Source organism: Tupaia chinensis, unplaced genomic scaffold (genome assembly GCF_000334495.1).
Source record: "Tupaia chinensis unplaced genomic scaffold, TupChi_1.0 Scaffold145907_1, whole genome shotgun sequence".
In the NCBI taxonomy this organism is placed as follows: domain Eukaryota; kingdom Metazoa; phylum Chordata; class Mammalia; order Scandentia; family Tupaiidae; genus Tupaia; species Tupaia belangeri.
Genome location: NW_006205765.1, coordinates 1,410,469 through 1,421,788, shown reverse-complemented (window position 1 = coordinate 1,421,788; position 11,320 = coordinate 1,410,469). Strand labels below are relative to the sequence as shown.

Below are 11,320 nucleotides of genomic sequence, written 5' to 3'. Positions count from 1 at the left end.
ACTCACCTTGAACCTTGTACAATTTGTGGTTTCAGGCTAGATCCCTCAAAAATTCTTCCTGTCCTGAGACCAGCAGTTGGCATAATGGCTATGACACTCGACTCCCATTTAGTCAATCATGATTTGAGTCCCGGACCCGAAGGCTTAAACTCACTCCAGGTGCATGTGCGTGCATGCCAAGATCCCAAGGAGAAGGGATCACAGCATGGCTATCCCCCCAGGAGGTGATTTCCTGCTTTCTGTCTCTGTCTTTCTGGGGAGCACACATGCCCTATAGCAAAAAAAAAAAAAAAAATTCTCCCTGTCCCATTTCTCAAAACCAAAAATCCCCCTCACTTGTGAGTCAAGGCCATCTTGTAGGATTGCTTCTTTCATAAACCCTTTCATTATCCCCAGTCAGAATGAATTGTTCCTTTCTCTTTATTCCCATGATATTATTTTTTTTAATTTATTCATTCATTTATTTTTAGTTTGACCAGAGAGACACACACACACACAGAGGGAGGGAGGAAGAGAGAGAGAGCGAAAGGCACCAAGTCCGGAACTCGAACCGTGGTCAGCCATGTGGGAGTGTCCAGTGCCTTAATAACCATGCCACCTGCTGGTCCCCCTCCACGATATTATTTTAACCTTTATTACAGACTGCTCCCACTTTGCATTTTAGTTAGTAATCACATAGATCTTTTTAAACTAAATGCCTGACAGGGGAGGGACCCTATCATATCCATTTCTGTAACTGCAGAATCTTGCACATGGGAAGTGCTCAATAAATATTTGGTAAGTACATGCTTAAATGTGAAAGGCATTGATAGTTCACAGGTAGAGTTTCACTCATTCATTCCTTCATAGCCCACTAGACTATGGTTTCTGGTCTGGAACAGGCCTAATTAAGGAACAGCAACTCACCCCATTAGGAAATGAGACCACGGATGGGCCCATGTAGGCAGACAGACACACATACACGTTGCACATAGCCTCTCCCTAGAAGGAAGTAGAGCCTGGGAGCTGATTCTCCAGCAAGCTGGGAATTAGGGCTAAACTGGCCAGGACAAAATATGAGTCCTAGTGATTACTGGGATCTAATCCCTGCTCTGCTAGCTGTAGGGCATGGCTCTCCAGAGCCAGGCAACAAGTCTACCATCTCTTCCGGCTCAGAGGCCCCTCCTCCCTCATCCCCAGAGTGTTCAGGCAGTGGACAGAGGCAGCGGAGGCGCTGGGGGACATGGGGGACGGGGAAAGGCAGCCCATACTCTTGAGCAGCCTTCTCTTCGGACTTATGAGACATTCGAGGCTCCTGGGCAGTGAAAGGAGCCGGCAGCCCTTGACCTAGGCCTCGCTCAAGCTGTGTGCCTGCAAAAGAGAGGTTGGTCAGGCTGTTGCCCAACCCAGGGAGAACTGACTTCCTGACCCCAGTCAGCCAGGGCCTGGCCTCAACTTACCAGATATGGTGTTCTCCAGAAGGAAGCCCAGAAATCCAGCCAGAAATATGGGCTCTGTCAGCAGTGAACGCAGTAACACATCCAGTGGGCTCCAGCCTATAGGAGGGAGTTGAGGCAGAAGGGAAATTCTGATTCTATTCAAGGCCAGAGAGCATTCCTTCCGGACCTCAACTTAAGTATTAGCTAAGGACCAGTCTTTCCAAATTGTCATCCCATCCCCTCACTCTTTGTCTCTCCACTCCATTTCCCTCACCCAGGCCCTTACCACAGAGTCCCCACTCTATGCCCATCTGAGCATCCACACACCCTCCAGCTATGTTTCAACCTCTGGAATGTTCTGTATTAAAAGCCCTAGTTTTTCTCCCATGTCTTACCTTTTATGCTCTAGCCTGGGCTTCTCCACCTCAGTATACTGACAGACAATTCAGTGCCCTGTATACTCCAGGGTGGTTAGCATCTGTCTACACACCAAATGCCAGTAACAACTTTCCTGTCTTTGTGACAGCCAAAACCTTGACAGCCAGACATTGCCAAATGTCCCCTGCAAAGCAAAGTCATCCCTGACTAGAACCACAACTCTACACAAACTGAAGTGTTTTCTATTCTCAGGACATGCCCTATGGCTTCCTAATTCTCTGTGTTTACGACAGTCCTCCATCAGGAATGATGTTCTGCTCACCAGGTATGTTCAAAGCTTACCATTTGTCAAGACCAGTTCAGTGTTGCTGGATCTTTTCAAACAAGCTATTTCTCTTGCTGCTGAGTGTTGCAGCTCTTTGGGTTTTTTTGTTTGTTTGTTTGTTGTTGGGTTTTTAAAAGAATTAATTTTATTGGGTTGTCAGAAAAGTCATGACATGGTTTTCTATGTTTCTCTGTGCAAAAATGTGTCATGACTTTTCCGATGACTCAATATTTATTTAAGAATTATTTTATCTAACTTTATTTTAATTTGACCAGAGAGGGACAGAGTGAGAGAGAGAGAGAAGGAAAGTGAGAAAGCAAGATGCCAGGCCTGGGACTTGAACCACGATCAGCCATGCAGGAGTCCAGCACCCTTAGCCACCACGCCACCTGCCAGCTCCCCAATATTTATTTTTTAACTTGACCAGAGAGAGAGAGAGGGAAAGTGAGAAAACAAGCCAGGTCCGGGACTTGAATTGCAGTCAGCTATATGGAAGCCCAGCACCTTAACTACATACCCAGGGAGAACTGACTTCCTGACCCCAGTCAGCCAGGGCCTGGCCTCAACTTACCAGATATGGTGTTCTCCAGAAGGAAGCCCAGAAATCCAGCCAGAAATATGGGCTCTGTCAGCAGTGAACGCAGTAACACATCCAGTGGGCTCCAGCCTATAGGAGGGAGTTGAGGCAGAAGGGAAATTCTGATTCTATTCAAGGCCAGAGAGCATTCCTTCCGGACCTCAACTTAAGTATTAGCTAAGGACCAGTCTTTCCAAATTGTCATCCCATCCCCTCACTCTTTGTCTCTCCACTCCATTTCCCTCACCCAGGCCCTTACCACAGAGTCCCCACTCTATGCCCATCTGAGCATCCACACACCCTCCAGCTATGTTTCAACCTCTGGAATGTTCTGTATTAAAAGCCCTAGTTTTTCTCCCATGTCTTACCTTTTATGCTCTAGCCTGGGCTTCTCCACCTCAGTATACTGACAGACAATTCAGTGCCCTGTATACTCCAGGGTGGTTAGCATCTGTCTACACACCAAATGCCAGTAACAACTTTCCTGTCTTTGTGACAGCCAAAACCTTGACAGCCAGACATTGCCAAATGTCCCCTGCAAAGCAAAGTCATCCCTGACTAGAACCACAACTCTACACAAACTGAAGTGTTTTCTATTCTCAGGACATGCCCTATGGCTTCCTAAATTTCTTACGACAGTCCTCCATCAGGAATGATGTTCTGCTCACCAGGTATGTTCAAAGCTTACCATTTGTCAAGACCAGTTCAGTGTTGCTGGATCTTTTCAAACAAGCTATTTCTCTTGCTGCTGAGTGTTGCAGCTCTTTGGGTTTTTTTGTTTGTTTGTTTGTTGTTGGGTTTTTAAAAGAATTAATTTTATTGGGTTGTCAGAAAAGTCATGACATGGTTTTCTATGTTTCTCTGTGCAAAAATGTGTCATGACTTTTCCGATGACTCAATATTTATTTAAGAATTATTTTATCTAACTTTATTTTAATTTGACCAGAGAGGGACAGAGTGAGAGAGAGAGAGAAGGAAAGTGAGAAAGCAAGATGCCAGGCCTGGGACTTGAACCACGATCAGCCATGCAGGAGTCCAGCACCCTTAGCCACCACGCCACCTGCCAGCTCCCCAATATTTATTTTTTAACTTGACCAGAGAGAGAGAGAGGGAAAGTGAGAAAACAAGCCAGGTCCGGGACTTGAATTGCAGTCAGCTATATGGAAGCCCAGCACCTTAACTACATACCACCTGCTAGCCTCTGTTTTTTGTTTTTAATTTGCCAGAAGGGGTATACAATCATTAGAGAAAGAGAGAAGAGTGAGAAAGCAGCCACCAAGGGGAATGGTGCCTTCTCCCTTTCTCCCTTTCTCCATTTCTCCCTCCTTTCAGAATTTTGGACATCCATGCACACACCAGGTATGTTTCTTTCCTTTTTTTTTTTTTAACTTTTTTTTTTTATTGTATCTGTTCACTCATTCATTTTAATTTAACCAGAAAGAGACACACTGAGAGAGAGAGGGAAAGTGAGAAAGCAAGGTCCGGGACTCAAACCGTGGTCAACCATTTGGGAACGCCCAGCGCCTTAACTACCACGCCACCCGCTGGTCCCCCCCCCCCTTTTCTTTTTTAAGAATTATTGTTTTATTTCATTTTATTTGTCATTTTTTTTTAATTGACCAAAGAGAGAAAGGGAAAGTGAGAAAACAAGCCGACAGGTCTGGGATCCAAACCAGGGTCAGCCATGTGGGAATCTAGCACCCAACCACCATGACACCTACCAACCCCAACCCAAGTGTGTTTGTTTTAAGAATTATCTTATTTAACTGTATTTGTTTATTTATTTATTTTAATTTGACCAGAGAGGGACTGAGTGAAAGAGAAAGAAAGGAAGGGAAAGTGAGAAGGCAAGCCTCCAGGTCCAGGACTCGAACCACAGTTGGCCATGTGAGAATCCAGTACCCTCAACCACCATGCCAACTGTCACCCCCCCCCCCATGGCGTTTCTTAAGCCACTGGGTCTGGGACTTGAATTATAGTCACACATGTGAGATCCAGCTCCCTTAACCACCAGGCCATGGACTGGCCCACCACAACCCTTTATCTAGAACTTTCTTGTTATTTTTCTACACGTATCATCATTTTTACTAATTTGCAATATCTAGAGACCCTTCCGTTTCCAAAGTTTCAGGTGTGGTGCTTAATAAATATTTATAAAACAAATGGATTAACTATTTACACCAAAACTCAGAGAAGGGAGTGGGGCCAGGAGTCCAGACAGCCTGGAGCAGCAACTCTGAGCTTTCCCCCCACTACCGAGCACTTTGCTTCCCCCCCCCCACTCCACCCACCTGTGCTGGGTAGGACCAGGGTGTCCCCACTCCACCCACCTGTGCTGAGTAGGACCGGGGTGTCCCGAAACCATCTTGGCAGCAGAAGGGCCATGAAGATGGAGAAGCCCACAATGAAGACGTTACGCCCAGAGTCAATGTCAGCCTGGTAGAAGCTGGAGAAGCCAGCAGACAGAACCACGGCCTGGGTCACCCCCAGCACCCCTCCTGTCTCACGCAGAAGAAATCAGGAGGGTTGGGGGAGGGCTGGCACAGCATCGGGAGTTATAGGGCAGGCAGGGTGTGATGGGGAGAGACAATCGGAGGCCCATTCTCTGATGCTGTGAGAAGCACGGAAGCCCAGTGAGGGGCCATGCTGGGCAGAGAAAATGAGAGCAGCTAATCCTAATGTCGCTCCATCCAGGGAAGCTATTTAGAAAGGGTGCCAGCTTGAACTGGTGAGGCGCCATGGGGGATACTGGCTCAATACCGGTGCTGCCCACACACCCACTCACCGAGCACAGGCAGTGGGATGGTGGTGAGGAGCTGCGCCAGCCTTGGGGAGAGCCCAAGCCCCACACAGAGCATCCCCACTAAGTGAGCCACTCGACGAGATCCAGCCTGCGGGAAGAAGAGACACTGCAAGTCACAGCCACCTCAACTATTCCAGGTCTTTGCCTCGCCAGCTCCTGTCATTGGGTCCCAGCTCAAACATTACCTGCCAAGGAGCATCCCTGGCTCTTCTGCCTCAACCTGGCCCCTTCGCCCAGCCTCTGTCCTGTACCCTGCTTTGTTTTCTTTCTTAGATATTACCCATAGAGCTTGTGCACTCAGCAGAGGGGTGGCAGGGAGTGAGAAATTAAACCCTCCTGTCCCCGAGGAGGGCCACACCACAGTCCCTTACCCTTGCCCAACATGATTTTTGAGCCACCGGGTCCAGGACTCTAACTGAGGTCACCCATGTGGGGATCCATTGCCTTAGCCACTATAGGCCCTGTTGCCCCTACCCTGCTTTCTTTTCTGTTTTAAAATTATTTACTTATGGGACCAGCAGTTAGCATAATGGCTATGTCACTGGACTCCCATGTAGTCGACCACAGTTCAAGTCCCGGACCCCAGTGGCTTAAACTCACGCCGGGCGCGTGTGCATATGTGCCCAAGATCCCAAAAGGAGAATGGAGAAGGGATTGTGGCGTGGCCATCCCCCCTGGAGGGTGATTTCTCACTTTCTGTCTCTCTGTCTCTATCTGGTGAGCACACACAAAAACTTCTCCAAAATAAATAAATAAAATAAATAAATAAATAAATTTCTTATTTATTTAATTCCATTTTTTTTTTTTTAATTTGACCAGACAGAGACTGAGAGAGAAGGGGAAAGAGAGAAAGCAAGCCACCAGGACCAGGACTCAAACTGCAGTCGGCCATGTGGGAATCCAGCGTCTTTAACCACCACTCCACCTGCTGGCCCCCTGCTTTGTTTTCTTAAGACTACTTATTACTCTCTGAAACTATCTTATTCTTTTTTCCAGTTGTCTGCTTCTCCCTCTAGTTTCCAAGAGAGTGACTTCACTGCAACCTCAGCCTGAGTTCAGCACCTGAAGCATGGAAGGGGTTCGGTGGCAATTTGTTGTCTTCTCCATGCTCCTGTCCCCTTACCACTCTAGGCATCTCTTTTTTTTTTTTTTTGGAGAGATTTCCACTGTAGGGCGCGGGCGCTTGCCAGACAGACAGAGAGAGACATAGAGACAGAAAGCGAGAAATCACCCCCCAGGGGGGATGGTCACGGCGCAATCCCTTCTCCTCCATTCTCCTCTCGGGATCTTGGGCATGCACGCACATGCGCCCGGCGTGAGTTTTAAGCCACCGGGTCTGGGACACGAACCGCGGTCGACTATGTGGGAGTCCAGCGACATAGCCATTACGCTAACTGCTGATTCCCTAGGCATCTCTTGAAGTAAGATGATTAATGTGAAGCCTCTGACGGAACGCCGGACACAGCGAACAATCAATCAATCAGCGTGAGCTCCCTTCCTGCTCCCGCACCTCCCCCCTCATGTCCCTTCCCTGCCCACCTCCCTGTCCCCATACCTGGATGAGACTCACGGTGCCCACATTGGGGAAGCTGGATGCAGTGCCCATGGGGCTTCCCAGCAGCCCAGCCAGCACGCTGCCCAGTCCCTCCAGGCTCAGCCCCCGACTGCAGGCATGAGGAGGTGGAGGAGGCAAATGCAGCAGCCGGCCACACAGGGCGTAGCAGCCCAGCGAGCTGGTGGAAGCTGCCAAGGCCATGGAGATGCCAGCAGCCAGGGCCCTGGGCGTCAGCAAGGGCCAGTCCCACTCACCTAGGGTTGGAGAGAGCCATCTGAGGGCGACTCAAGTCTGTGAATCCCCCTGCCTCCAACAGCCTGCGCCACAAGGATCCTAGAAGCCCCAGAGTCTTGGAAGATAATGACATGGGTCCCTTTACCATGGTCTACAAGGTCCTCTTTGGTCTGACCCTCGTCTTCTGTCCAGCCTCCCCTCCCTCAACACTCCACCTCGTCTTCTTCACTCCAGACACCCTGGCCTTGTTCTAGGCCCTGTGGTTGCTGTGCTCCCGCCATCACCGGGCCTTTGCCTATTGCTATTCTTGCTGCCTAGAATACTCGTGTCTCCAGCCTTTCCCCGTTCTGCTTGTCTCTCACATCTCAACTCGGTGAGAATACCTTTCCTGACCTCCCTGATAAAGTCGAATTCTTCATTATACGCTCTCATCGCAGTGTCTCTCACCGTGGCTACACTTACCACAATGGCAATTTTACACTGACTTGGATGACAGTTTAATTAGTATCTGCATTCCCTAACTGTAGGCTCCATGACTGTAGGCACCTTGTCTGTCACGTTTATTACTCTCTCCCCTACCGTATGCCCAGCACACAATCAGCATAAAACAGACCCTTATTAAATTGATGTATGAGACCAGTTCACTAGCACAGTAGTCAAGCACTCACAGAGCAAACCAGATACCATGGGCTGACCAGAGTTTAAGTCTAGGCCCTGGCACCTTGCAAAAACACAACAGATGCATTTACACACATGTCCAGGATCCTAATGAAACGGAGAATTAGAAGAAAAAGGGTTGCTAGGACCAGCAGATGGTGTAATGGTTATGTTGCTGGACTCCTACATAGTCTAACATAGTTTGAGTCCCGGACCCGGCGGCTTAAAAACTCACGCTGGGTGCCTGTGCGTGTGTGCCCCAAATTCTGAGAGGACAGTGGAAGAGAAGGGATTGTAGCATGCCCATCCCTCTGGAGGTGATTTCTCTCTTTCTCTCTGTCTGTCTCTCTCTGTCTTTCCTGTGAGTACAGGTGCCCTATAGCAAAATCTCTCTGGAAAAAAAAAAAGAAGAAAAAAAGAGTTACAGTGTGACTATAGCAAAATCTGGGGGGGGAGAAGAAAAGAGTTATAGTGTGACTATAGCAAAATCTTGGGAGGGAGAAGAAAAGAGTTACAGTGTGACTATAGCAAAATCTGGGGGTGGAGAAGAAAAGAGTTACAGTGTGACTATAGCAAAATCTCTGTGGGGGGAGAAGAAAAGAGTTACAGTGTGACTATAGCAAAATCTCTGTGGGGGGAGAAGAAAAGAGTTACAGTGTGACTATAGCAAAATCTCTGTGGGGGGAGAAGAAAAGAGTTACAGTGTGACTAGGCTCTGGGATGAGAGGGAGTGTGCTTTCTCTTTCTCTCTGTCACTCTCATGCATGCATGTGCCATCTGGTATTAAAAAAAATTTTTTTTTAAAGGGGCCAGCAGTTAGCGTAATGGCTATGTTGCTGAACTCCCATGTAGTTGACCACGGTTCAAGTCATGGACCTGGTGGCTTAAACTCACGCTGGGCGCGTGTGCATGCGTGCCCAAAATTCCCAAGAGGAGAATGAAGGAGAAGGGATTGCAGTGTGGCCATCTCCCCAGGGGATGATTTCTTGCTTTCTGTCTCTGTCTCTCTCTGTCTTTCTGGCAAGTGCACGTGCCCTATAGCAAAAAAAACTCTCAAAAATGAATGAATGAATGAATGAATGAATGAATGAATGAATGAATGAATGAATGAATGAATGAATGAATGAATGAATGAATGAATGAATGAATGAATGAATGAATGAATGAATGAATGAATGAATGAAAACTCTCAAAAATGAATGAATGAATGAATGAATGAATGAATGAATGAATGAATGAATGAAAAGATGGGCCAGCAGATGGCATGGTGGTTGAGGCTCTAGATCCCTACAAGGTTGACTGCAGTTCAATCAAGTCCCAGACCTGGCAGGGTGCATGTGCATGCATGCCCACAATCCCAAGAGGAGAATGATTGTGGTATGACCATCCCCCCCGAGGGGTGCTTTCTCATTTTCCTCTCTCTGATGAGCACATCTGCCCTATGGGAAAAAAAAAAGAGAGAGAGAGGGAGAGGGAGTAAGATTCACATACAACCCCTCAGAAGCAACCTTTCTACCTAGGTCATCTACTCATAGCCTATGGGAGTCGGTAACACCGGTGTGACCTGAGTAAGGAGTCCCAGCAGTGAGTGGTAGGACCTGCAGAAACTAGCTCTCTCTCTCGGCACTGACCCGGACCCAGCTCCTATGGCACAGTTGTTAGTGCAGGGGATCATGGAGGAGGTCACTGTGGCTGAACCTTGGAGGGCACCCCTCTGTCCCCTGCACCTCTCTCACAGGTGCACTATCATGAACTGAGAGAAAAATAAATAAATAACTGACCCAAATCAAATACCTGTGGTAAGGGGCTGCAGTTGCCCCTCAGATCGGCAGCCTCTCTTCCCTGTGTTTTTCAATGGGACATACCTGGACTCAGAAATTAAATCTTGGGTTCAAACAAACAGCTTTACTTGAGCAAGAGGATGAAGGATGAGGAGAAAACCAACCTGGGTGAGGCAGCCAAAACCATGGTGCCTCCATGCGGGCAGACAGCTCCCCAGGGGTGACGCTGAGACCCAGAAAGGCAGCGACGAGCCACACACAGGCCACCGGGATCAGCACCTGAGGGGCAAGACTGAGACAGGGAAGAACGTCTCCTCCAGGAGCTTCTGAGCCAGCTCGGAGCAGGACTGAGCAGGCATTCCAGCCAGCCCTGCTAACCTGGGCACCTCCTGCCAGATCGCCACATACCGAGAGGAGCCGGAAGGCAGGGACGTGAGCATCAGCCGAAGAGGTCGAAGCTGGCCTCCAGGGACATGGGGGGACGTGGCAAGAGCGAAGGTGCTGAGAACAGACCACCATGAGCAGGATAAGCCTAGGAGACAGATGCTGCTTTAGGAGCAAGAGGCTGTGGACATTGTGAGGGTTGGTGATGGAGGCAGGAGTGGGCAGGACACCGTAAAAGGGGTTCCCAGAGAAGAAACCCTCTCCCCACCCCCCATCCCCCCATAAAAGGCAGTCAGGCACCTTGAGGGATGGTAGCAGACAGTGTGAAAGTCAGAGAGACCAGAGGAGTCAAGGAAAAGTCTTGGATTCCAAATCTAAAAAGGTTGTCTCAGCTCAGGGCCTGTCACATCGGACAGGGCCAGCACTTCTGCCCTCTCCAGTCCCACACAGCCCACGCCACTAACCACCATCCCACATCTCTCAGGACTCACGTACAGCAAGGCCAGGCCCCAGTGAGCAGAGCAGAACTGGGCCACCTCCCTGTGAGCAGAGAGCCCGGCCACAACCAGACTGGGGGCCAGCACCAGAGGCCCACAGTGGGGGAACAAGCGGCCAGGACCCCCCAACAGCCCCAGCATGCTCTGCAGCACCCCGGACACCACCACTGCTCCAGACACCTGGTGGAGTGGATGAGGATGGAAAGAAATACTCTGCTCAGTAAAGCGGACCTCAGCCTGGACTTTCTAACCAATCTGGGTCCCTGCCCCAGCACCTTTCCCAGACCATCTCAGCCCCTGTGTAATGGAAACAAGAGCCTCCCCAGACCGGCACCACCTCCCGCCCTCTCCCTTCCCAGCCCCAGGTACTCACCTCCCGGAGAGCCGTGTTCCAGAGCTCCAGGCCATGGCAGCCAGGCTCCCTGCACAGGCGCAGAATGAGGGTGGCTGGGAGACGTTGGGGACACAGAGAGGAGAAGGTAAGCTGGATGGAGACCCATTGCTCTACAGTGCTAGCCAGTGCCTGCCAGAGCACCGAGACCCCCACAGTGCCCTGCAGTCCCACCACTGCCCATCTCAGACCTGCACCCATCTACGCTATGTATTGGGGAGCACCCAGCCCCACCCCTCCCCTCCCCTTGCTCTGTGCTCACAGTTTCCTGGTGCGTGGACGGCCAGTGGCAGCTTCTGGCTGGTTAGCACCAGAGCAGG

General features: G+C 49.6%; 1 protein-coding gene across 1 annotated transcript in view; it reads right to left on the bottom strand.

Moving 5' to 3' along the window:
* Window positions 1–542: 542 nt before the first annotated feature.
* SLC23A3 (solute carrier family 23 member 3) overlaps window positions 543–11,320 on the bottom strand; it is an 11,895-nt gene continuing 1,117 nt past the window's right edge. Inside the window, exons 4-13 of the mRNA XM_006168643.3 lie at window positions 11,263–11,320; window positions 10,983–11,056; window positions 10,608–10,789; window positions 10,137–10,260; window positions 9,893–10,007; window positions 7,057–7,310; window positions 5,484–5,589; window positions 5,029–5,196; window positions 2,693–2,788; window positions 543–1,350 (exon numbers count right to left, since the gene is read on the bottom strand). The exon at window positions 11,263–11,320 is cut by the window's right edge and continues 22 nt beyond it. Coding sequence (XP_006168705.1) covers window positions 1,070–1,350; window positions 2,693–2,788; window positions 5,029–5,196; window positions 5,484–5,589; window positions 7,057–7,310; window positions 9,893–10,007; window positions 10,137–10,260; window positions 10,608–10,789; window positions 10,983–11,056; window positions 11,263–11,320 — 1,458 coding nt within the window. The 3' untranslated portion in view covers window positions 543–1,069. The remainder of the gene's footprint in view (window positions 1,351–2,692; window positions 2,789–5,028; window positions 5,197–5,483; window positions 5,590–7,056; window positions 7,311–9,892; window positions 10,008–10,136; window positions 10,261–10,607; window positions 10,790–10,982; window positions 11,057–11,262) is intronic.